This window comes from Patella vulgata, chromosome 5 (assembly GCF_932274485.2).
Source record: "Patella vulgata chromosome 5, xgPatVulg1.2, whole genome shotgun sequence".
NCBI lineage: Eukaryota > Metazoa > Mollusca > Gastropoda > Patellidae > Patella > Patella vulgata.
Window position 1 is genome coordinate 5,105,268 of NC_065883.2, and position 27,713 is coordinate 5,132,980.

General features: G+C 38.7%; 1 protein-coding gene across 1 annotated transcript; it reads left to right on the top strand.

Annotated features, from left to right (window-relative positions):
* On the top strand, positions 1-27,390 carry LOC126821638 (serine palmitoyltransferase 2). The gene is made up of 10 exons (XM_056100889.1): positions 1-485; positions 6,420-6,587; positions 17,754-17,908; positions 18,484-18,629; positions 20,129-20,253; positions 20,804-20,897; positions 22,581-22,686; positions 24,899-25,118; positions 25,800-25,926; positions 27,335-27,390. The coding sequence occupies exons 1-10, from the start codon at positions 345-347 to the stop codon at positions 27,388-27,390; spliced, it is 1,338 nt and encodes a 445-aa protein (XP_055956864.1). The 5' UTR covers positions 1-344.
* The last annotated feature ends 323 nt before the right edge of the window (positions 27,391-27,713 follow it).

Genomic DNA, 27,713 nt, shown 5'->3' on the forward strand with positions numbered 1-27,713 from the left:
TACTATATGTCATTGGTTAGTTGCAGATACCGGATCCAATCACAGGCATCGTAACTGTTCACGCGAGTTCTAAGCTGTTCGATCGCTGGATTAATATCTATTTTTGAGAGTATAAATATTTGGATCTTCGGATTTTACCAAACGAGTAACGTACAGGAAAAGTAACTTTATTTTTCCACTGAGGTTTAACCTCACAATCCTTGAACTGAAAATAGCGACCTTAGTAATATTTGAATGTTGTTATCAGTAATGTAGTGACTGGTTCATTAGTCAGGCGACCATCTTAGATTTCTATTTTAGGGCGGATAAAATACCGAAAAATCTAAACGAACGCACGCAGTAAAATGGCAACAGTGAAGGCATCGAAAACAGTGGAAATTATGTCAGGGAATAAACATAACTTACAGGAAGAGAAAAACGGCGTAAAACCAGATGGAAATGGACGAGTGAACGGTCGAAATGGATCAAGCAGTTATAAATCGAAGGTATGTAGACTTTACTATTGACATTCTCAAGAACCGAACGAGTCGGTGAAAGTACCGAGTCTGCAGTCACTAACTCACTTTGCTGACTGAATAGATTCTGCTGGTGTTTTCTGGAATAATTTCTATTTTTAGTCACAAGTCACACTGACCCCCAGTGTCATTTGTAGTAACATGATTATGACTAGTCTATATATATATATATTTTTTTTTTCATACGAAATTGAATATTTAGATTTCCTACTGGCGTGCTATTATAGTTGATTGTCAGATTAAATTTTAATTTAAAACCTTTGCCAAATATCTGTACCTACATTTCATGTAGGTACAGATAATATGCGCCCTAATTTCCAAATTCAAAAATCATACACCCCCAAAAATCAGAACACTGCAATTAAAAAATTAAACGCACACATTGTTGACCATTGGCATTAATTTGAGTTGAAGTCAACAGGTGCTACAGACAGGTGTCAAAGGTAGATTGTAGTACTACCTGTGGTTGAACCTGTTATATTGCAACCATTAATCTAAAACTAGATTTTGTACACCAAGCGGGGGTGGGGGGGGAAGAAATGGTTAGTGTGTGCCGGTTATAATTATATCATAAGGTCTGTCATTGAGTCAATTTAACTGGCCGTGGTTTCGATTCCTCGGAAGGCTTGCCTGTACAACCTTGTGGGTTTTCTCCGGGTCCTCTGGTTTCCTCCCACTGCTAAAGACCCCTACGCGCAAGCGCATTATAGAAATAAAAATTAAACCCTGGAAGGCTCACCTGTACAACCTTGTGGGTTTCCTCCGGGTCATCTGGTTTCCTCCCACTGCTAAAGACCCCTATGCGCAAGCGAATTATTGAATTACAAATTGAACCATGTTAGTTCGAAATGACCTGGTCTGTGTCGAGTGGCTGTTAAACCCCATCTCTCTCTCTCTCTCTCTCTCTCTCTCTCTCTCTCTCTCTTTCTCTCCACTTCAAAAGACCCATGCATAAATGAAAATACACCCTAGTAGTAGTATATTATTAGCCCTGAAATAATTACCTAGTTTGTGTTCAGTGGATGTTAAACCCCATTCTTCCTCTGTGTATGGGGGATTGGATGGCTGAATGGTTAGCGTGCGCGCGCCGTATCATAAAGTCTGTCACTGAGTCGACTGTCGTGGTGTCGAATCCCCGGTTGTACGTGGCAAGGAGTAGGGTGGCCTGTCCAACCTCGTGGGTTTTCTCTGGGTCCTCCGGTTTCCTCCCACTGCTAAAGACCCTACGCGCAAGCGAATTATGTAAATAAAATTAGAACCATATGTTAGTCCCGAAATAACCTAGTTTGTGTCAAGTGGACGTTAAACCCCATTTCTCTCTTTCTCTCTCCCTCTGTGTATATCGGTATAACGAATACCTGAATATAATATTAATGAGATGATCACAGTTATTGTCATTGACTACAGTACAAAACAATTCACAGTACACATGTTGTTGTTGATAACACCATCTAGATACCAAACCAACTATCAGGCGTATGTTGCCTGGCGATTTACATGTATGTGTTATATCATGACATTGTAATTTATATTGAGACCATACCTCGTTTTTATAATACTTACAATCTTCGCACTAAAAACTATTTATGGAATAACAATTACTGGTTTATTAACATGCAGCATTTGGACGATATTTCTTTATCATGCAAATGATAACATACTGTACATTTACAGGTAAAAAGCTGAAGATTTTATAGTGTTTTACCTGTACAGGATGTTATCATTAGCTTGATATGACGAGAGAGAGAGAGAGGGTTTAACATCCACTCGACACAAACTAGGTCATTTCGGGACTAACATATGGTTCATTTTTATTTCAATAATTTGCTTGCGCGTATGGGTCTTTAGCAATGGTAGGAGACCGGAGAAAACACACGAGGTTGGACAGGTGACACTACTGCTTGTCGCGTACAACTGGGGAATCAAAACCATGCCAGTTGACTCAATGACAGACCTTATGATACAACGCGCACATGCTAACCATTCGGCCATCCCCTCTTGATAAAGACGAAAGTATCGTCGTTGCATGTTAATAATTTAAGGGGCATTATGGAGATTAGATAAAGAGTTGACGGTTCTCGCTATAATAGTTAAAAAATAGATAAGGTAAATAGAATATGCTGAAAATTCCAGGCAAATTGTTCCTCTCCGAACCGAGATATTAGCTTTTGAATTTTAGGCTACCCTCGATCATCATTATTAATAATGTCTTCTTCTTTGGCTTCAAGTACTTCAACATCCTCTAAAATGGATCTAAACCTATCCGCGACTGAATTAGTATTAATAACCCTGTATAGGACGTAAGAACCCGCAGTATCAAAAATACACGAAGACGGGGATGAGAAGTGTTGCCTTGAGGTCTATTGCTGCCATTTTAGTCAGTTACTAAGAAAAAACAAATCAAAATGAAATGAAATGGGGTTTAACGTCCGAACTGGGCTTATGAAGACGGGCATACGCCATACAGTGTGCTACGAGGGAAATTTTGCCCCGACAGCGGCACTACGTCCTACTTTTATATCGAATTCCAACGACTAGACAGTTGTCCTTGTTAGGCTCTCCGTCCTGCATCACTGACAAGGGAGAACCCAATCTGTTTTACAGACCTAATGCGACATCCGTCTTTTATCTCTGTCCAAGATGACTGACTTTTAAAAGGTCAGACCGCTGTAGTTCTAAGGGTGACGTCACATCACAATGTTTACCAACAAAGCAAGATTGCATCGATAACGCCAAAAAAGATTACTTCTGTGGCTTGTTTTTGTTGTTTTAAAACAAACACGGGCCGGTCAATCAGATTAGGCAGTAAAAAATGTACTTCTGAAAGAATTCAGAGTAAACAAACAGAAAAAAACGTCAAATTGATGGTCACACGTGCGTTGTTTACATCGAACGTAGTAATATGAACTGGTACGGGCAAAATTATATCGTTTTACCCATTTTATGCCTCCGCATACTATTTTCTGTACCTATTTACGCTAAATATGGAATATTTTTTATCAAGATATACTTCAAACACCTTTATTTATTTTTCTAATACTAAAAAATATGTTTCAGAATTTAATTTGTCGAAAGAAAAAAGTTAATATTTTGTAGTCATTAAGTCGCATCGATGTCATCCTTATCAGTGATTGTAGCGGCCAAGCGAATATTCACTGCGGATCAGTGTGGGGAGAACCACGCCAGAAAATCTGGATGAACTTTCTCGACCAATGCAGGGATCGAACACTCGACCTACAGGCTAGCGAGCCAGCGCCTTACCCACTTAGCCACCGTGATCCCCAGGAATAAATAGAACCATTGTATTGTGTGAACAGCCATCCAATATATTGCATCCAACGGTTGTGTGGATTGGTTGTATCAGTCGTCGATGTTTGATTTTTAGAAGAGAGCTGAAATTGAAAGAAATCGCTCCCCTAAAAAAGCTCTTCTAGTTTTGATAAATGATAATACACCCCCCCCCCCCCCCCCATGACTGTAAAGAAGAGCGATTTTCAATTTTAAGAGTAGGGAGGAGGAAAGCTTCCCGTCAGTCGGCATTCAGGTGATCAGCAGGCACTTGAGAATGTTCGCTCGCCTTAAAAGCAATGACTGGTTATAATTGTATCGTGTAAATGCCGCTTAAAAAGAACAATCTGATTAACATACAGTGCCCTGTTTCGTGAAACAGGTCCCCAGATCTATATTTCATTTCGGTTTTTTTATACTTTCGATGCCTACACTACATGAAGATCTGACCGGTTGTAGCGATAGGTCGCGTCAGAGGTCATACGAGCGGCTTTTGACCCTATGGCTCAGACATTTGATTAACCAATCAGCATTGATGTTACTAGTGGATTATCCACAGTTCCGTGCAAAACATAAACGCCATAACAGAATGTTTCATTGGCTAATTCCTCACACCATTCAGAACAGGTCAGTGATAACAATTCTTCCAGATCCTAGTGTAGTAAAGACAAGTAAAACGAAATTTTGAACTATAAAAACGAAACGAAATAGGATCTGTGTTTTAATCTGATTGGCTTAAAGCACATGTGCAAAATCTACATCTATATTATCAGACCTCACAACATTGATAACGACAACAAATGAATAACATATGTTACATTATTTCCTCGACATACGCGTAAACCACACAAACTATAACTGAATAACAAACAATATTTTTTCCTGTACAGATTTTTTCCTCGACTCGTGCAGTCATAGTCATAGAGAAACAATTACTTGTTAAAGTGGCATTAGATAAGATTAAGTAAAGGGAGCGAAATGGGGTTTAGCGTCCACTCGACACAAACTAGGTCATTTCGGGACTAACATATGGTTCAATTTTATTTCAATAATTCGCTTGCGCGTAGGGGTCTTTAGCAGTGGGAGGAAACCGGAGGACCTGTAGAAAACCCACGAGGTTGTACAGGCGACCCTACTCGTGGATTTTACCCGGTTTCCTTCCACTGCTAGAGATCCCTAGCACAAGCGAATTATTGAAATGAAATTGAACAATGTTAGTCCCGAAATGACCTTGTGTGTGTTTTGTGTGTGTGTCTGTCTGTCTCTCTTTCCTCTTTCTCTCTCGGTTGGGCTGTGGTGGGATTTATCTTTCAAATTAGGGTCAGGAATTTGACTTCCCACTTTAAGCTGTCTGTCTGACATATCTAATTAATATTGTATGTTATGTTGTCACAAGACACGTTAAGACAAATTATTCAGGTACAGGTACAGGTACATGTAAATAATCCAACAACTTACCTGTAAGTTTTAGGTTTATATTATTGTCATGCTATATTAAGACAATACAGATATGACGTCATCCTTTGATGTTGGCCTACCATTATTTGAATCCCACCAATCCTACATTATTTATACTGGATGAAATGTGAAGATTTTATTGAAATACATGTGTGAGATAGTGTTTATCTGTATTTTAAATTGTTTAATGATCTGTCATGACATTGTGTACTATCCATGTTTAAAATACAGATGTGACGTCATCCTTTGATGCTGGCGAATCATTATTTCAAATAATAATGGTACAGGCAAATTGCCAATCGTGCATTATTTATACTAGTGAAATACTGAACCCGCGTGACGCATTTCATTGCAAAAGCATGTGCAGAGTATCTGTATTTTAAGTTGTTTAATGGTCTCGAGCTAACGACATTGTGTAATACATGTATATTGTATTACATCCCTCTTGTTACAATATATTACTTAATGTCTCGCTCTCGACCATTAAACTATACATAATATATTGATGAAACACACTATCAATATGTTGTGCACGCAACCATGAAACCGCACATAATATCATAATATAGTTCTTCCTTCCAAGTCTGTTGTTTTAGTCATATACCAATCTGGGGCTTGAGGTCTAAATTGTACACATACTAAAATTGTGCTGTCTTGAGAACAGACACTATGCCTATTGACTGACATTTCAATTCCCAAATCGATGATTTTAGTCGAAAACAATAAGTATGCTTCACAGAGTAGGATTTTATTTAAATGCCATTTCATTTGTTATTGTATAAATATTAAAGGGGCAATATGGGGGATTAGATAAAGAGCTGGCAGTTCTCACTATAAATAATAGTTAAAAACTAAATTTCAGTCAAATTGCTTCACTTTGAACCGAGATATTAACAATTGAATTTTAGACCTAGCCTCGATCATCAATACTGAAGTGGGTACAATAAAAAACATAATCTCGATTATTCAATTTTAGGATTCAAATCCAGTGAAAATCCGACACATAAGATGGCATCGAGAGTTGATTAAGGTCTTTTCATGTTAATAAATGTCTAATTAATAGTTTAGATAACATTTCAGGCCTAAAGAAAGACCTGCGATATACAGATTTAGCTCTTGCATAATGTATGTTTAATTGCCGATATTTATATTTTTCAGAAAAATTGGAAAGATAATTTTTATGAATCATTTGAAGAAACCCCGCTACTTACAGCCATTTTAACTGTGATGTGTTATGGTATACTAGTTCTAGTTGGTCATATCAGAGAATATTTACGATTTTATTCCATAGAGCAGAACAAGGGGCACACAGAACCTAAAATAGAGGTAAATAAATTTACTTATTATTCTACGTTGGTCTGTTTTCATGGACCCCACTCTTGTACATGTAGGTGACAAGGAGTAGAGACGTTTGCCCGACCCAATGGCTTGTCTCTGGAATCACCACTTTCCTTCCACTGCTGAAGAACCCTACGTCCAAGCGAATTATTGAAATAAAATTGAACCATGTGTTATTCCCAAAATAACCTATTTTGTGGCGAGTGGATCTCTCTCTCTCTCTCTCTCTCTCTCTCTCCCCATCCCCTATGTATTTGTGTGTTGCAGTTAAATAAATCATGTGATTGTGTTTAAATTGACTGACTGGTAGCTAGGCTCTGAAGCTTGTTCATTTCACTGTCAGTCAAGGCTGGAAAATATGACTGCAACTAGTTCAACAAATATTACTGCAACACATATGACAACAAAAATATGACTGCAACACATATGACAACAAAAATATGACTGCAACACATACATGTATGACAACAAAAATATGACTGCAACAAATATGACTACAGCAAATATGAATTGCAACAAATATGACTGAATTGAGAAACATCAAAGAAATAATCATATCATGTGCCTGACAATACACTTCTCAGTAAAGAAATTTACAAAAACTTTAACATTTTTTAATATTGGCCATCTGAGAGAGCTAGTCTCAAATTGTATATGAGGCTTGCTTCACCGAGGTCAAATCCCTCCAGCTATCTAATAATCTAACATAATCTTAGGAAGGTTGTATTTCATGGATGACTAATGAAGAACTGTAGGGAGTACTGTGCTAGAAGTCCAGTATAGAATTTTAAAAATGTGTTCACAGAAGATTGATTAGGTTGTCCACTAAGTGTTAAGTACTTGTACATAGTTAATCCTGAAAAGCTAGAAATTTCTTATGGCCTTGAAAATATAGACTGAAAGTGATAACTGGTGATGTACTGACAGTAAATGAAATCAGAAAGAAATCTGTCAACTCTTGTTGGTGTTGGGGGGGATTTCGGGTCCTACAGTTTCCCCCCAACTTCTAAAGACCCCCTACACGCACTCAAATTAATGAAAAAAAAATGCAATACTATATTTTAGTTCCAAATTTACCTAGTTTGTATCAAGTTGACTTTAAACTCATTTCTCTATGCAAGTAAGGCAGAAGTCAGTTTGTGTCGGTGAAAGGGTCACAGCTAAAAGGGATAGGCTATAGCGGGTGCAGTGTAGCATCCAATCTGATTAAAATACAGATCTATATCTCGTTTCGTTTTTTTTTATACTTTCGATGGCCTCTTCTACATGAAAATCTGTTGTTGGAGGTCACGTCAGGGGTCATACTAGTGGTCTTTGACCTACATGTACGACATCATGATTTTTGATTAACAAATTTTGATTTGTTTTCTACCGCTGCAAATGTCTACCCATAGTTCCGCATGCCAGACGGCATGAACTCGACCCAACACAACATTTCATTGGCTATTACTTCACATCAACCAGAATGCAAGATATTTAAAAACTCTTCCAGATCTAGGTGTAGTTAGGATACGATAAGTCAAAAGTCGGAATTTCTGGACGTGACATTTCATTGTCTGCCATTTCTCTAGGCGCCACCGCTTGTTCAACATAGACGTCCAGACAACACAAAGATATACTGGTAGTGCCCACAATACAAGTGGCCAATTCTCTCGCCATCAATCCAGATTTTCCGACGTGGTTCTCCCTTGTCAGTGAAGCAGGACGGAGGGGCTGACAAGGAAAGCTGTCTAGTCATTCAGATGGGACGAAAAACCGAGGTCCCGTGTACACATTGGCGTGCACGTAAAAGATCCCTTGGCAGATGGAATTCGATATAAGAGTAGGCCGTAGTGCCGCTGTCCGGGCAAAATTTCCCTCATAGCACACTGTATGGCGTATGCCCGTCTTCATTAGTCCAGGTTAGGAGCAGAACAGTAGGACGTTAAACTCCATTTCATTTCATTTCTCTCGCCATCATCATCACTGTTTCGTTGGAATATTAAAGATAATGGGAAACATTGAATCTAAACAGAAATCTATTGTATGTATGTGTGTGTATACATGTAGGTCCGGGATGCTTAGGTAAACAATCAGAGTATTGTCGTCAATGGATTTATTTTGTTTGTGTTAGATTTGATTTCTATGCATACAGTACAATTCTACTTGACAAAAATCCATTTTCGCTGTAGAAAAAGGTTGTATGGACAATTGATTGTGATGTTTTTTTTCCACTGCTTTAAGCTGACGATCCCAGTTGTGAATTTTAACGGATATTCTAATTTTTCACCAATCTGATTAAAACACAGATCCTATTTGGTTTCATTTTTTATAGTTCAAAATTTGGTTTTACTTGTCTTTACTACACTAGGATCTGGAAGAGTTGTTGTATAACCCAAGTTGTAGATGATATGAGGGATTAGGCAATGAAACGGTCTGTTAAAGTGAGCTTTTGGCATGAGGTGCACAGAACTGTGTGTAACCCACTGGAAACATCACCGCTGATTGGTTAATCAAATATCTGATGTCATAGGGTCAAAAGCCGCTCTGATCCTGATTCCACCTTCCATTACAACTGGTCAGATCTTCATGTAGTGTTGGCCATCAAAACCAAAAGTACATGTATAAAAAAACGAAACGAAATATTGGTCTGTATTTTAATCTGATTGATATTCCACCGCATCTAGATGCATCCTGTAAGAGTAATACTAAGAGCTAAATCTGTCTATTGCTGGTCTTTCTTTTGGCCTCAAATGTTACATAAACTATTATTACATGTAGGACATTTATTCAGGTGAAAAGCCTATAATATACTCACTAGCCTATCGGATGGCCAAGATTTCAACGGATTTGAACACTTGCAAGATTTAAAAATTTAACAATAAAATGGATAATCGAGACTTTAATCAGTTGTCAACTACCATTGCTACAATAATTCACGATCTATGCTACATGTTCAGACAGCGATAACTTCGCTCAGAATAAAGTCATTTGAATGAAATCTTCAATATATTCATTTTTCATTATCTATTTTCGAACTATTATAGCGATAACTGTCAGCTCTTTATCTAAATCTTACATAATGTATCTTTAATCCACACCAACAAGGAGGGTTGGATGGCCGAATGGTTAGTGTATGTGCATTGTATCATAAGGTCTGTCGTTAAAGGACAATATTGGTGCCAGTCATTATCACATATGTGTTAAAGCTGGTTAAACACATTCCAAATATAATTTTAACACAGAGATCATTGCTACGATGGATGAGTAATACAGTTTTCCTGAGTCGGAAGTGACAAATATTGTCCTTTAAGTCAACTGACGTGGTTTCGATTCCCCTGTTGTATGTGACAAGGAGTAGGGTCGCCTGTCCAACCTCATGGCTTCTCTCCGGGTTCTCCGGTTTCCTCCCACTGCTAAAGACCCCTATGCGCAATCAAATTATTGAAATAAGATTGTACCATATGTTAGTCCCAAAATGACCCAGTTTGTTTCGAATGGATATTAAACCCTCTCTCCCTCTCTCTGTCTAATTGCATGGGTTTTCTTTTCACCACTAAATCTCTCTCTCTCTCGGAAATAGGCTGTGTTCTGTACTTTAGAATTTATGATAGGCTGTGTTCTGTACTTGAGGATTTCTGATAGGTAAAAACATCTGTATCCTGTGGGACAAGTTTGAACACTTACATGTGAGTATTATATGTATCCTAGCGATATAAAGGATAAATCGAATAGTGTAGTTGTAGGCTGTGTTTATCACACTTGGTATCTAGGGACTTGTTATACTCAAATATCCTGGTACATTCACCAGTGTGTCACACCATATGATAATAAATGTATATTATTCTACTGGTCTGATAAGATTAAAACAACAAAACATTTGTCAACATAACAAAGATAACATTATATTTATTATGTACAGTGGTCAATGATAAACTTGACGTTATATACAGGACACGTTTCTATGAAATGAAATGGTGTTTAACGTCCTACTGTTCTGCTCCTAAACTGGGCTAATGAAGACGGGCATACGCCACACAGTGTGCTATGAGGGAAATTTGCCCGGGCAGCGGCGCTACAGCCTACTCTTATATCGAATTCTAACTGCCAAGGGATCTTTTACGTGCACGCCAATGTGTACACGGGACCTCAGTTTTTCGTCCCATCTGAACAACTAGACAGCTGTCCATGTCAGGCCCTCCATCCTGCATCACTAACAAGGGGAAACCACGCCGGAAAATCTGAATGAACGTTCACGGCCAGTGCAGGGATCGAACACCCGACCTCCAGGCTAGCGAGCCAGCGTCTTAGCCACGTGATCCCCACGTTTCTATGAAATACAATTACTGTTTATTACAGTGGGGGGGTAGGGGGATCAAGGTATGTCATAGAATCAAATGGCGTGGTTTCAATCCAACACTTCCATTTTCTAACCTCTTTGGCGTTCGGGGGGTTGGATGGCCGAATGGTTAGCACACGCGCGCTGTATCATACGGTCTGTCATTGAGTCAGCTGGCGGGGTTTCGATTCCCCAGTTGTACGTGACAAGGAGTAGGGTCGCCTGTCCAACCTCGTGGGTTTTCTCCGGGTCCTTCGGTTTTCTCCCACTGCTAAAGACCCCTACGCGCAAGCGAATTATTGAAATAAAAATAAAACCATATGTTAGTCCCGAAATGACCTAGTTTGTGTCAAGTGGACGTTAAACCCCATCTCTCTCTCTCTCTCTCTCTTTGGCTTTCTTTGGGGAGCCACGGTGACTAAGTGGGTAAGACGCTGGATGTCTCATATTCGATTCCTGCATTGACGTAGAAAGGATATCTCGTATTCAGGATTTTCCGACTTGCTTCCCCCTTGTCAGTGATACAGGACGGAGGGCCTGACAGGGACAGCTGTCTAGTCATTCAGATGGTACGAAAAACTGAGGTACTGTGTATTCATTGGCATGCACGTAAAAGATCCCTTGGCAGTTGGAATTCATTACAAGAGTAGGCCATAGACAATGCTGTATGCCATATGCTCGTCTTCATTAGCCCAGTCGGAGCAGAACAGATTAGGCCCTAGTATTGTTTTCCAGGCAAAATTTTCCTCATAGCACACTGTATGGCGTATGCCCGTCTTCATTAGCCCAGTTCGGAGCAAAACAGTAGGATGTTAAACCCCATTTCATTTCATTTTTGAGCTTTCTTCAGGTCCTTCGGTTTCCTCCCACTGCTGAAGACACCCAGCCATAGCCGGCAAATTATAGAAATAAAATGATCTGGTTTGTGTCCAGCGGAAGTTAAACTCTCCTTCTTTCTCTCTCTCTCTCTCTCTCTCTCTCCGTGTACACATTGGCGTGCACGTAAAAGATCCCTTGGCAGCTAGAATTGGATATAAGAGTAGGCCGTAGCCCCGCTTCCCGGGCAAAATTTCCCTTATAGCACACTGTATGACGTATGCCCGTCTTCATTAGCCCAGGTTAGGAGCAGAACAGTAGGACGTTAAACTCCATTTCATTTCATTTCTCTCTCTCTCTGTGAAATGTGTGTCTTGGTTTACATAATGTATACAAAGTCCAAGGATTTAATCATCAAAATTTCAAGAGTTACAGCCATGTGCTTAAAGGGACAATAACACTCTTGCTGGCTTGAAAGCTCCAGAAAATAAATAATAGCCTTATTCTAAGTACTAGATGTTTAAGTGTCCTACCTGTTGTGTAAATTATCCATTAAATCCTATTTTACTTGTCCAGAGGGTTCGAAAATATTTTTAAATCGAAGTTTCATTAGAAAAGGTTTACGTTAGACGTTTCAAACCATTATGTTGAATTTTTCAAAATTTTTAAATAAGGTGTGTTAAGATGAAATTTGTATCATCAATTAATTGGAATATTGTAAAATAGTACAATTTGTTGACCAGAATAAAGATTGGGACATATTATTCAGTTACAACAAGAGTGGTATTGAGCCTTTAATACCGGTATTAATTTGAGAGAAAGCGTTATCTTTCCCCTAATCCTCTTGAAGTGTGTGGTAAGGTTTTCGTTGTTTACTCGCGTCACTCGAGTCGACTCCATTGCCGAGTTTACCCGGGTGAAACATCCCGAACGATCCGAGTAGTCACATGACATCAAAACAGTTACGACCGTCAGTATGTGATCGAGAGACAGGCTTTTTTGCGTATAGGACGCCATTTTGTCACGTGACAAACCCTTTTACTCTCCGCTCAACGGAGTAAACGGGTTAGTCACGTGATGCGACTCGAGTCAGTCATGTGACCAACTCGATTCAAAACGCGAACGGTCTGGTGTCGACTCGGGTGAACAACGAAAACCTTACCCAAGAGAGAGAGAGACAGAGAGAGAGAGATGGGGTTTAACATCCACTCGACACAAACTAGGTCATTTCGGGACTAACATATGGTTTAATTTTATTTCAATAATTCGCTTGCGCGTAGGGGTCTTCACCAGTGGGAGGAAACCGGAGGACCCGGAGAAAACCCACGAGGTTGGACAGGCGACCCTACTTCTTGTCACGTACAACCGGGGATTCGAAACCACGCCAGTTGACTCAATGACAGACTTAGTTGACTCAATGACAGACTTAATGATACAGCGCGCACGTGCTAACCCCCCTTAAAGTGTGTGAAGTAATCTAATTAAAACACAGATCCTATTTCGTTTCATTTTTATATAGTTCAAAATTTCGTTTTACTTGTCTTTACTACACTATAATCTGGAAGAGTTGTTATCATTGACGTGCTCTGGATTATGTGAGGGATTAGCCAATGAAACGGTCTGTTGCGACGAATTCTTGGCCTTTTGATGCACGGAATTGTAGGTAAATCACTAGAGACGTCAACGCTGATTGATTAATTAATGTCATAGGGCCAAAAGCCGCTCGTTTGACCCCTGAGGTGAACTCCTACTCTTACTTGTCAGATCTGCATGTACAGCAGGCCATCGAAAGTATAAAAAAAAAAAAAAAAAATATAGATCAGCTTGTGTGTGAAGTAAAATCCATGGAGTTATAAATGTCTCATTGATATTTTAAAACTTGACAACATATATGGTATATGTATATATGCTAATGATATGCAATGTGATAAACACTGATTAGGGTACTGGTATATACATTGTACTGATAAATATTAAATATTAAATTTAAAGTTCATTTGAAAATAGGTCAAAAGAAAACTTTAAATTCTCAATCGCTTTCACCCTGCATACTGTGTCAAATTTGTGTCTATGGGCTACTAGCTAGGAGATTGAATGATAAAGTATAAATGGCTATATTATTATGTCATGCTTCAGTAAACACTTTAATGGAATATCTTATGAATGATCTTATGAAAGGCAGAGTAACTAAGGCCAAACAGATTTAATTTTTAGTTTAAATATTGTTTGTGTGCCTCAATCCAACACTCATCACAAACACGTGGGTATTCCTAATTAACCTTGTTAAAGATACATTATGTAAGATTTAGATAAAGAGCTAGCCATTCTTGCTATAATAGTTCGAAAATAAATAATGTAAAATGAATAATTTGAAATTTTAATTCAAATTCTTCTGTTGCGATCGGATATATTAGCCTTTGAAGGTTTGACAAGACGTGTGCAATATTTTCAATTGTACTGGCTGTTCGAAGCTAAGTCTCACTCCTCCATTTTTAGCTTAAATCAAAATATGGCTGAACTGTTCTAATCTATTTAATATCGAGAAATCCGATGCCATCAAGGGTTGATTATGGCCTGGATAAGTTAATTAATTTCTAATTAATAATTTAGAAAACATTTCAGGCCTAAAGAAAGACCTGCAATAGGCAGATTTAGCTCTTGCATAATGTATGTTTAATTTTTAGTTCTGTATAATAAAAGTGATAATGATGACTTTATTGACCCCATCTGTCAACGAAAGCAGAGGATTATTAAAATGGGTCTGTCTTTGCATCGGTCTGTTCGTCACACTTTTTGGGACACAATAATTTTCCTTCTAAAATTTTCAAACTTGGTGTAGGTGGTTATTAGGTGAATGCCTTGATGGAGTTCGAAGATGATCATTTTCTGCTTAGGCTAAGCAGAGATACATTTAAGCTAGGGACATCAGCCTCACAATTGGCTTGTTTTCTAAGGAAACATTTTTAGTACTGTACATGTACATGAGCTCTAATTTGTAAAGGGGGGGGGGGGGAAAGTGCTTCGGCATGTCCGATGCGTGGGTGTATTTCGACACTTTGTCTGGCTGTCTTTTACTCAGTGAAACGGAATGGGGTGCAGTTTGGATGGCCGAATGATTAGCATGTGCGCATTGTATCATAAGGTCTGTCATTGAGTCAACGTGCGTGGTTTCGATTACCTGGTTGTACGTGACAAGGAGTAGGGTCGCCTGTCTACGCTATCGTTTATTTTGTGATAAAAAGCTACTGTGTGGGTGTATTTCCACACCTTGCCTGGCTATCTTTTACTACACAAAATAGGAAGCCAATTGTTGTAGAGATGTTCTTAAAGAACAAACATTCAAATGGATGTGGCCTAAGCCTTTATATAGGGGTTAGGGGTCGCTTGCATTAAACATGAACAGATTTTACTTCTAGAGAAAAGGGTATTGCATCACCAGTTTTAAGTACACATGTATAGTAATGAAAATAAATGGAGTTTAACACCCTACTTTTCTACTCTGACTGGGTAATGAAAACTGGCATACGCCATACAGTGTGCTATGAGGAAAATTTTGCCTGGAAAACAGTGCCAGGGCCTAATCTGGATCAAATTCCAACACCAATGTCAATAATCAGTTTTAAGTTTAGTACCATAATGAAATGACTAATTGAGATTGGCTTTAGAAGCTTTTTGCCCGGTGGGTGGGGGGGGTAAGAGGGGGGTATGATGGCCGAATGGTTAGATCTTGCGTGCAGTATCGTAAGGTCTGTTATTGAGTCAACTGACGGGGTTTCGATTCCCAGGATGTACGTGACAAGAACGAGGGATTATTGAAATATAATTGAACGATGTGTTAGTCCCAAAATGACCTAGTTTGTGTGAGTGGACATTAAACCCCCCTCTCTCTCTCTTCCTCTCTCTCTCTGTATTGATTTTATTATTGACTGTAACTTGGAGGATATTTTTCCAATTTGGATAAACAATGATCCTTTGATGTTTTGTTGAGTAGAAAGCTTCATCTATCAATGATTGATTATATTATTATTTAATTGTTTGATCCGTTAAAGAAATAAAGATACTTGTATCAAGAAATTGGATAAAATGGTAGCAAACATTAAAACATTAATATATAGTATCTTCTATTTACTTGAGCCTGATCATAATGCACATCAAACAAAAAAAAATATGTTTGTTCAAGCTATAGTTCTATTCATTCACAAGGGTGGTTTGGTTTCGATCCTGATGCTGGCAGAGAAAGTTCCTCTTGCCAATATGGTGCTATACGGATAGTCTGGCAATAAAAAAGCAGAGGTCCCGTATTAAACTAAATATTATATAAATTATTAATTAGACATTGATTAACCATCACTAGCCTGCGATACTTAGTAAATACATTTTGTAATGGATAATTGAGACTTTGTTTATTATTGTACCAACCTTAGTCATGATGATGGAGCCATATTTTTTAACTATTATAGCAAGAACTATGAGCTCTTTATCTAAATCTCCCATAATGCCCCTTTATGCTATAGTTCCCTTCATCTCTTGTAACTTTTTTTTTTTTTTAAATATATTCATTAAATTTGAATTTGAATTTGGCTGTGTCTACATGTATGTGTAACCCCTCTCTCTGATTTAGATACATGTACACATTATAAATATATACATACATACATTGTACATACATACATACTGTATATACATACATAATTACATAAACATAGATGGAAGAAAAAGTCTCTAGTCATTCCAATAGGATAAAAAAACCTAAGAACCTTTGTACACATTGGAAGAAAAAGTCTCTAGTCATTCCCATAGGATAAAAAAAACCTAAAAACCTTTGTACACATTGACAAGAACATAAATCAACCAAATTAGAATTGGCTGTTGTCCAGACAAAAATTTCCATCATAACACACTCACTGCATGACGTACCAGTATGCCTGTCTTCATTAGCCCAGTAGGTGCAGGAAGGTAGACCGTTAACCTTATTTCACTCCATCCCATCAGTATTCATGAACTACATGTAGTTACCTCGTAAACTTTTATTGGGTTTCTTTAAGTAGATCCATTAGTCGACCTATTTACATTTAGAAGTCCACACTATTTATTGATCTGTAGTACGATAATAACTAATTGTGAGCGAAGTAAAGGATCTGCTAACGTCAAGAAGAACAGACGCTATGTTGATATCATTTGTTTTTAATCGTAATGTTTCGACGTTTCAGTCTTAGCTGACCACCTTTAGATATTTATTTGTTCAATGTGGAGGGATGGGGTGGGGGGCTCTAGTGGTTTAATGCGTGCCTGTGTATTAACAAAGGTATGTCATTGAGTCAACTGGCATGGTTTCATTTTCCCGATTGAACGTGACAAGGTGTTGGGTCGCCTGTCCAACCACGTGGGTTTTCTGTGGGTCCTCCAATTTGCTCCTACTGCTATAAAAAAACCTATGCTTAAGCGAAATATTGAAATAAATTTGAACCATGTTAGTCCCAAAATTACCTAGTTTGTGTTGAATGGACATTAAACCCTCTCTTTTTTTCTCTTTTTATCTTTTTATTTACGAGTATCTACTTCCGCTATTTTACCGTACATCATTTCTGATTGGTTGGAATATAGTGGTGTCATCAAGGGTCAGTTCCTGGATTATTTGACGTATATGAGATGAATTTAACCCTGTATACAGCTATCTTAAAAATCAGTATTAATCCCCAAATTTGAAAATAAATTAAGAACACACTATTGTAATTCCCATTTTGATGGATTAGAAAAATGGGTTAGGGTTAGGGTTCAAATTTATATCCTATTTTCAGAACATCTGTACTTTCCGCCATTTTGAATAAGGTATGACATCATCATACAAATTGGCCAATCAGAAACGATATACGGTAAAGTAGCGGAAGTAGATACTTTGTCGTATACGGTTAAATATATTCTTTTTTTTATTTATTCAAGTTTACAGATTACATGTACTTCCACCTCGTATTTAACAGTTTTTCTCAATATCTAATATGTAAGTTTTGTATATTTTTCAGGGTTTTGTTCCACTATTTCAAAGTTGGGAGAGTTTTTATACACGAAATGTTTACAGAAGAATTAGAGATTGTTGGAATCGACCTGTTGCTAGTTCAGCTGGTGCTTATATAGATGTGCTAGAATGTAAATCAGATGATCATAACTGGAGTTTAGAGTAAGATTAAAATATCATATTGCAGATCGGGGGGGGGGGGGGATGGCTGAATGGTTAGCATGTGCGCACTGTATCATAAGGCCTGTTATTGAGTCAACTGGCATGGTTTTGAATCCCAGCATAATCTCTTTACGTTATCTATTTTTTAACTATTATAGCGAGAACTGTCAACTCTTGAATCTCCCATAATGCCCCTTAAATTATTAACATGCAACATTCTTACATGAAATGAAATGGGGGTTTAACGTGGTACTGTTCTGCTCCCTGGCTAATGAAGACGTGCATACGCAAAAAAGGTACTGCGTACACATTGGCGTGCACGTAAAAGATCCCTTGACAGTTGGAATTCGATATAAGAGTAGGTCGTAGTGCCGCTGTCTGGGTAAAATTCCCTCATAGCCCACTGTATTCATTAGCCCAGTTCGGAGCAAAACAGGTCGTTGAACCTCATTTCATTTTCATTTGGACATGCAAAGGAATTTATTTCGATGTTTGAAGTCAGTTTATTTTTATGTAACAGCAAAGTTGTAATCCGAACTTGAGTATTATAATAAAGTTTTTGTTTTTTTCTACAGGCTGACAGAAAAAAAATATCATGTTATGAACTTTGGTTCATATAATTATTTGGGTTTCTCTGAAACAAGCGGACCCTGTGCAGATTCAGCAGAACAGTGTGTTAGAGAGACGTCGTTATCTGTCAGTAACAGTCGGCAGGAATTAGGTAGATTTCATTTATTTTACATTCTTTTAAAATACTCATGTCTAAAGCCTACGGTTGGCCGCCCGGATCCATTCACTTGATTTGATATTTGTTTATTTGGTTCAATGTTTATATCCTGTCTTGCCCGCAGGTTTATCGTGTAGATTTTTGTTTTGTGTGTAGTGCCGTCCTCCTCCACTTACTATTAGTTACAAGATGTCTTCTCCTTATATTTTTGTCTAATCCTATTGTTAACCATGTCGTCTGCTAGTTGTGCGTGAGAGAATGACAGTGAGTGCATGTTAGTTTAGGTGTGTGCTGTGAATACACAGGTGATCGGAGAAGCATGATATCTAGGGTGTGCAAGGAGAGAGGGATATGAAGGTGGTATTGATGAATGAATAAAGCCCATTATAAATCTATTTAAAATAGAGATGTCACCTCATCCTTTCATGTTGGTGTACCATTATTTCAAATAATGGTACGGGCAATGTACCAAGCGTACATTATTTATACTATTTGAAATATTGGACCTGCGTGATGTATTGCATTGCAAAGCACGTGCAAGTGTGTTTTAAGTTGTTCAATGGTCTCGAGCTTAAGACAGTCTGGTTATAAAGCAAGTCGTGCTGGAAATTAAGTTGCATTCAAATTACACACTTGAATAATATGTGGAAAAAACAACATATTAACCCGTTAAGCGTGACGTTTTTAAAACGTTAACTACCCCCTATTGTGTAATTATTTTGACGAAGTGACAAAGAACTATGTACTATGTTCTAAGAATAGGTTGGGGAAAATACCTCCAAGGCGTTATATTAAGCCCTAAACACAGTTTGTGGCAGTTGTCCAGGACGTAATATAGTCCTACACATGCTGCGATCACGGGGGAATCCCTTGGGAATTCCCCCACGATCGCAGCATGTGTAGGACGTTATATTACAAATTCCCCCAAGTGACGAACTATGTTCTAAGAATAGTTTGGGAAAAATACCTCCAACGCGTTATATTACGCCCTACACACAGTGAGTGGCAGTTGTCCAGGACGTTATATAACAACCTACGCACTTAACGGGTTAATAATGATATATATATATATATATATATATATGTCCGTAATATGAAATGAAATGAAATGAAATGGGGTTTAACGTCCTACTGTTTTGCTCCTAACTGGGCTAATGAAGACGGGCATACGCCATACAGTGTGCTATGAGGGAAATTTTGCCCGGACAGCGGCACTACGGCCTACTCTTATATCGAATTCCAACTGTCAAGGGATCTTTTACGTGCACGCCAATGTGTACACGGGACCTCGGTTTTTCATCTCATCCGAATGACTAGACAGCTGTCCTTGTCAGGCCCTCCGTCCTGCATCACTGACAAGGGGGAATCACGCCGGAAAATCGGGATGAACTTTTGTCCGTAATATGACTCTAAGAAAGCCAATAGTGAGTTAGAGTGTTAGAGTTAGTCAGTGATTGGAATTGTCTAGCAGATTATTATCATTATTAATTTAGGTTATACAACAGTACATCAAGAATTAGATAGAAAAGTGGCCAAGTTTTTGGGAGTTGAAGATGCCATCACTTTTCCTATGGGATTTGCAACTAATTCCATGAATATGCCATGCTTAGTTGGAAAGGTAAAATAAAAATCTTTTATATTAGAATGATAATAATTTTTTTCTGTGTGTTTTATTTTAAATCCCATTACCATAATTATGCATACCCAATCATATTGCTATTGAATATTTTTATTGTCTCTTGCTTTACGGAGAGGGGGGTGGGAGGGGGGGGGGGGTGGTTGGCCAAATGGTTAATGCATGTGCATTGTATCATAAGGTTTGTCATTGAATCAACTGTCGTGGTTTCGATTCCCCGGTTGAACGTGATTAGGAGTAGGGTCGCTTGTCCTACCTCGTGTGTTTTCTTCGGGTCTACTGGTTTCCTCCCACTGCTAAAGACCCCTACGTGCAAGCGAATTATTAAATTAAAATTGAACCATATATATGTTAGTCCCAAAATGACCTACTCTCCCTCTCTCTCTCTCTCTCTTTTGGATGACAATAACCCTGCGTCGAATTGTCCGGCAGAACAACGAAAATTAATGCTGGCATAAAGGGGTTGCCAGCCAATATCTTATCTCTGTATCTAATTTTTCAGTGCCTTTAAGCTTGTTTTTGTGTATTTCAGGGTTGTTTATTATTAAGTGATGAATTAAATCACGCATCGCTAGTTCTTGGTTCCAGATTAACAGGTTCTACAATCAGAGTTTTTAAACATAATAGTAAGTTTACTTTTTATTCTATTCCCCTACATAATAGTAAGTTTTTAAACATAATAGTAAGTTTACTTTTTTATCAAGATGCTTCAGCGTGTAATGCCGTATATAAAGACTTAATTGAACCATGACACATTCAAATAACACACTGTTTATGGATAATTATTACAATGGTTTATTTCACTGCGACACATTTTATTTGTGTTATATGCTTGATAAATTTGTGTTATATGCTTGATAAATTTGTATTATATGCTTGATAAATTTGTATTATATGCTTGATAACAACTTGTGAAATAGTGTGTTATTGGATTATGTTCCATTCAGGAAAATGTAACATCACAGGTTGTAAGAGAACATCTTTTTACCAATATTGCGTTTCATTTTTTTTATACTTTTGATGGCCTCGACTACATGAAGATCTGACCAGTTGTAGTGTTAGGTCGTGTCAGTGGTCATACGTGCGGTATTTGACCTTATGACATCAGACATTTGATTAAGCGATTAGCATTGATGTTTCTCTTAGAATGCCCCGTGTTCTGTACATCGCACGCCAAAAACTTGCTGCAACAGATCGTTTCATTGGCTAATCCCTCACATCAACTAGAATGCGGGTTATATAACAACTTGGTGGGTTAGGTGGCTGAATGGTTAGCGTGTACGCGCTGTATTATAAGGTCTGTCATTGAGTCAACTGGCGTAGTTTCGATTCCTGGGTTGTACAGGACAAGGTGTTGGGTCGTCTGCCCAACCTCGTGGGTTTTCTCCGGTTTCTCCCACTGCTAAAGACCCCTACACGCAAGCGAATTATTGAAATAAAATTGAACCATATGTTAGTCCAGAAATGACCTAGTTTGTGTCGAGTGGACGTTAAACCCAATTTCTCACTCTTATATATAACAACTCTTCCAGATCCTAGTGTAGTAAAGACAAGTAAAAAGAAATTTAGAACTATAAAAAACGAAACGAAATAGGATCTGTGTTTTATTCAGATTGATAGAAATAACTATGTTATAATAGTGTTTATTATTATTATCTACTATTAGATATGGTAGAGGGGTTCACGGTGGTTAAGTGGGTAAGGCCTGGTTCCCTTGTTAGTGATGCAGGACAGAGGGCCTGACAAGGACAGCTGTCTAGTCGTTCGGATGGTACGAAAAACCAAGGTTCCGTGTACACATTGGTGTGCACCTAAAAGATCCCTTGACAGTTGAAATTTGATATAAGAGTAGGCCTTACTGTCGCTGTCTGGACAAAATTTCCCTCATAGTACACTGTACGACGTATGCCTGTCTTCATTAGCCCAGGGGGGGTTGGATGGCTGAATGGTTAGCACGTGCGCGCTGTACCATAAAGTCAGTCATTGAGTCAACTGGCGTGGTTTCGATTCCCCGGTTGTACGTGACGAGGAGTAGGGTCGCCTGTCCAATCTCGTGGGTTTTCTCCGGGTCCTCCGGTTTCCTCCCACTGCTAAAGACCCCTACGCGCAAGCGAATTATTGAAATAAAATTAAACCTTATGTTAGTCCCGAAATGACCTAGTTTGTGTCAAGTGGACGTTAAACCCCATTTCTCTCTCTCTCTCTCTCTCTCTCTCTCGACGTTAAAACCCATCTCTCTCTCTCTCATTAGCCCAGTTTGGAGCAGAACAGTAGGAAGTTAAATCTCGTTTCATTTCATTTCATTTCAGACATGGTAGATCTGGAGAAAAAGTTAAAAGCTGCACTAATTGAGGGTCGTCCACGAAATCATCGACCATGGAAGAAAATATTGATAGTAGTTGAAGGTGTTTATAGGTGAGAAACTATTTTGTTTTTTTGTGACAGCTGTCTAGTCCATCGGATGATACGAAAAACCGAGGTCCCGTATATACAGTAGAATCTGTATGAGCAGCCACTCCTATTCAGCAACATCTCCTTGTAAGCGGTCACGATAAATTCCCCCCGTAGAAATTCTGTTGTTTCATCTCTTTATTCAACGTTCACTCCTCTAACGCGGCCAGCGGTCACTATTTTACTAATAAATTCAACAAAGCATCGCCCATTCAACGGCCATTGTTGAATGATACCATCTTGTCGTTCTTTGTAACACCCCCGCTAATCCCGTGAGTAGTAGTTAATTAACTGGACCCCCACTGATCAGGTAAAAAGAAATGTAAAAATAACAATCAACCCGGGATTATCTGTTAATTAATCTTTTGTTTTATTTAACGACTAACCTGATCATTGTTTTCACGCGTAACGACACATTATTTGATACTGATTGAATATAATAAAAGTACCGAGTTTTGTCACGATCATCTAGTATCTCTCTTAGCGCCTCCTATAACATTACATACAGAGTTACACCCCCTGTAAATAGGTGATAAAATTAGCGATGTTTTTTGTTCATGTGCTTTTTTGATAAAATAAAATGAATTCATCGATTTTCTTCACAAAAATGGATAAATATTATCGAATGCATCACAATGGTAGACAGTAGTATCGAAGGTTGGTACAAAATGACAAGTTTGCAGAAGTTATGTCCGAGATTTGAGTAAAGAATTTTCATTCGGCGCAAGATTCAGCGACGGCCAAATTTACCGCTTCCAATGCATCCATGCGTAATATTTAATTTATGGCGGCACAAAAAGCAACAAGATTTTATTAAGAGGCCACTCCCGTTAAGTTATGTCCGAGATTTGAGTAAAGAATTTTCGTTCGGCGCAAGATTCAGCGACGGCCAAATTTACCGCTTCCAATGCATCCAAGCGTAATATTTAATTTATGTCGGCACAAAAAGCAACGAGATTTTATTATGAGGTCACTCCCGTTAAGTTATGTTCGAGATTTGACTAAAGAATTTTCGTTCTGCACAAGATTCAGCGACGGCCAAATTTACCGCTTCCAATGCATCCAAGCGTAATATTTAATTTATGTCGGCACAAAAAGCAACGAGATTTTATTAAGAGGCAACTCCCGTTAAGCGGTCAGTTGTGAAAATTCCCTTGGGTGGCTGCTTAATGCAGATTCTACTGTACATTGAAATGGCAGTTGGAATTCGATATAAGAGTAGGCGATAGTGCTGCTGCCCGGGCAAAATTTCCCTCATAGCACACTGTATGGCGTATGCCCGTCTTCATTAGCCCAGCATAGGAGCAGAACAGTAGGACGTTAAACCCCATTTCATTTTGTTATTTTGTTAGACATAGCCTCAGTGATCCTGGCTAACTATTCAGGAAGTCTCATGTTCAATCGCGTTAGGGAGTCACTCACGGTGGCTTGATCAGTCGGGCGTTAGCTTGCCATGATGGCCGAGAAAGTTCATCAGTTCAGAATTTTCTGACGTGCTTCCCCCTTGTCAGTGGTGTAGGACGGAGGGCCTAGCAAGGGACAAAGTATAGTCATTTGGATGGTGGAGGGCCTGGCAATGGACAATGTATAGTCGTTTGGATGGGACAAAAAACCAAGGTCGTGTGTACACATTGGCATGCATGTAAAAGATCCCTTGACAGTTGGAATTTGATATAAGAGTAGGCCATAGCGCCGCTGTCCGGACAAAATTTCCCCCCATAGCACTCTGCATGGCATATGCCCGTCTTCCTTAGCCCATTCAGAGTAGAACAGTAGGACGTTTAACCGCATTTCATTTGCATAAAGAGAAAGATAGAAAAATGGGGATTTAACATCCACTCGACATAAACTAGGTCACTTCGGGACTAATATTTGGTTCACTTTTATTTCAATAATTAGCTTGCGCGAAGGGGTGTTTAGAAACGGGAGGAAATCGGAGGACCTGGAGAAAACCAACGAGGTTGAACAGGTGACCTAACTTCTTGTCACATACAGCTGGGGAATTGAAACCATCAATCTACGAATTGAAAAAATCTCTCCCCTCAAAAAAACTCTCCCAGTTTTGATAAGAGTATTTTAGAAATTAAGGAGAGTGATGTGATATTAAGGAGAGTGATTAGTTATGTGGATGGGGAAATGGTATTTATTAATATATTCATTATTGTTATTATTCCAGTATGGAAGGGTCAATTGTTCGTCTACCAGAAATTCTACTACTAAAGAAGAAGTATAAAGCTTACGTATATTTAGATGAAGCTCACAGTATCGGAGCTCTTGGTCCACATGGTCGAGGTGTTACAGATTATTTTGGTATCGATCCTAATGAAGTTGATATTATGATGGGAACGTTTACAAAAAGTTTTGGAGCTGCTGGGGGATACTTAGCAGGTAGTAAGGTAGGTCTATATTTTGTCATTATCCAAAACATCTGTGGTCAAAAGATCCATCTTGCAACGCGGATATCCTAAACATAATATAGCCTGGAGGTAGGGTGTTCGATCCCTGCATTGGTCGAGAAAGTTCATCCAGACTTTCCGGCGTGGTTCCCCCCTTGTCAATGACGCAGGATGGAGGGCCTGACAAGGACAGCTGTCTAGTCGTTTGGATGGAACGAAAAACCAAGGTCCGGTGTACACATTAGCAATTGGAATTCGATATAAGAGTAGGGCATAGTGCTGCAGCTTGGCCAAAATTCGCTTTGTAACTGTTTTTCCAACAAGATAAATGAATAATTGATATTTTTATGGTGAGAGTTTCTAGTCCTGCCGAAGTCAAAGAAATAAAACTGTTTTATATCACGATATTCATATCGATCAAAATAAGGACCTAAACAATTTAAGGGTATTTAATTAAGAGGGATGCATTAGTTACTGAAGTGACAAAATAAAAATTAAAAAAAAAAAAAAAAATGAATCATAAAAGATTGATTCAGAGGCTCGCAATTTAATATGTGAATCGCGACAAGGTGAATCATGATACATTGATTCAACGATATATCGTGCTAGGACAAATTCACAAAGTTAGAAATGTCAGGTACGACTTTTGGTATTGGTGATAAAGTTTGTTTCTTGTTGCAGGCTCTGATTCGCCATTTTCGCCTTCATTCCCACAGTTCCATTTATTCAGCAGCAGTGCCGCCACCTATAGCTAAACAGGTTATATCAGTTATAGATATTATATCAGGAATTGATGGAACCAAAAAAGGTAAGTAAACGGACAGGTGACTGAAAAATATCTGATTAAAACACAGATCGTTTCGTTTTTTATAGTTCAAACTTTCGTTTTACTTGTCTTTACTACACTAGGATCTGGAAGAGTTTTTATATAACCCGCGTTCTGGATGATGTGAGGGATTAGCCAATGAAACGGTCTGTTACGGCTACTTTTTGGCGTTAGTTGCACAGAACTTTGGGTAAACCACTAGAAGCGTCATTTAGTGTAGGCCATCGCAAGTGGATTATTGAAATAAAATTGAACTTGTTCCTTGGGTCGGGGGTTATGTGGTTAAATAGTTAACACATGTGCGTTACATCGTAAGGTCTATCATTCCTCGCTTGTACGTGACAGAGAGTGGAGTCGCCGGTCTAACCTCGTGAGTTTTCTCCAGGTCTCCGGTTTCCTCCCACTGCTAAAACAACCCTAAGCACAAGCCAATTATTGAAATAAAATTGAACCATCTCCCCTAGGGGTTATCCCTGGCGCAAATTTTTGATTTTTCATATACTATAGAGTTTTGTTTAGTCTATTCTGACACTTCCAGTAATCTAAGAGAGAGAGAGAAATGGGGTTTAACGTCCACTCGACACAAACTAGGTCCTTTCGGGACTAACATATGGTTTAATTTTATTTACATAATTTGCTTGCGCATAGGGGTCTTTAGCAGTGGGAGGAAACCGGAGGCCCCGGAGAAAACCCACGAGGTTGGACAGGCGACCCTACTCCTTGCCACGTACAACTGGGGATTCGAAACCACGCCAGTCGACTCAATGACAGACTTTATGATACAGCGCGCGCACGCTAACCATTCAGCCATCCAACCCCCCTTTCAAGTAATCTAAGGATAACTATCTCATCACACACACAGGTTTGACCACTCGACCAAACATGATAGTTGTTTTGTTGGACTAGGAACTGGTCACTAACCGCTACTCAACTTGTTCTTCTTCTTGGGTTGACGCTCTTTGAAAAAGCCTAAGGCTCCATCAACATGACAATTGGCATGCTTGTTCTTTGAACAATCCTGCATTGATTTGGTGAATTAGATTTTTTGAATTTCATCCAACAACATGGTCACTTCCTGGTCTATAGTATGGTCGGACAATATTCTGACATTTGGGGTGGCACAAAGTCTATCAAGATCTATTCTGTTGACTAATATCTTTCGCGATCCATATGACGTGAGCCAGGTCAGTTTTGCTTAGTTTTCGTTTGTTCGACGAAACAAGTTTTGATTTGCCATGGATTTAAATGTTACCCATAATAGTTATTTTGTTTTAGAATAACGAAAGGCATAATGTGTATTATAAGTATTGAGCATATATATCAACTAGCGTGGAATACTTATTTTAGTTATTTTGTTTTCGAATAACGAATGCAATAATGTCTAATTTAGGTATTGAGCGTATAAATAAATTAGCTTGGAATACGATCATACTTGTTTTAGAATAACAAAAGGTATAATATCTATTATAGGTATTGAGCGAATAAATCAACTAGCTTAGAATACTTGTGGATCACGTGGCTAAGTGGGTAAGATGTTGGCTCACTAGCCTGGAGGTCGGGTGTTCGATCCCTGCATTGGCCGATAAAGTTTATCCAGATTTTCCGGCTTGGTTTCCCCATTGTCAGTGATGCAGGACGGAGGGCCTGTCAAGGACAGCTGTCTAGTTGTTCGGATGGGACGAAAAACCGAGGTTCCGTGTATAAATTGGCGTGCACGTAAACGATCCCTTGGCATTTGGAATTCGATATAAGAGTAGGCCGTAGCGCCG

What these genes read in the sequence shown, in the direction of transcription:
- LOC126821638 (XM_056100889.1), top strand. Translation starts at nt 345, where the DNA reads ATGGCAACAGTGAAGGCATCGAAAACAGTGGAAATTATGTCAGGGAAT. An exon ending in GATCATAACTGGAGTTTAGA is followed by an intron (nt 17,909 to 18,483) that starts GTAAGATTAAAA and finishes TTTTTTCTACAG; the next exon opens with GCTGACAGAAAAAAAATATC. An exon ending in TGCCATGCTTAGTTGGAAAG is followed by an intron (nt 20,254 to 20,803) that starts GTAAAATAAAAA and finishes TGTGTATTTCAG; the next exon opens with GGTTGTTTATTATTAAGTGA.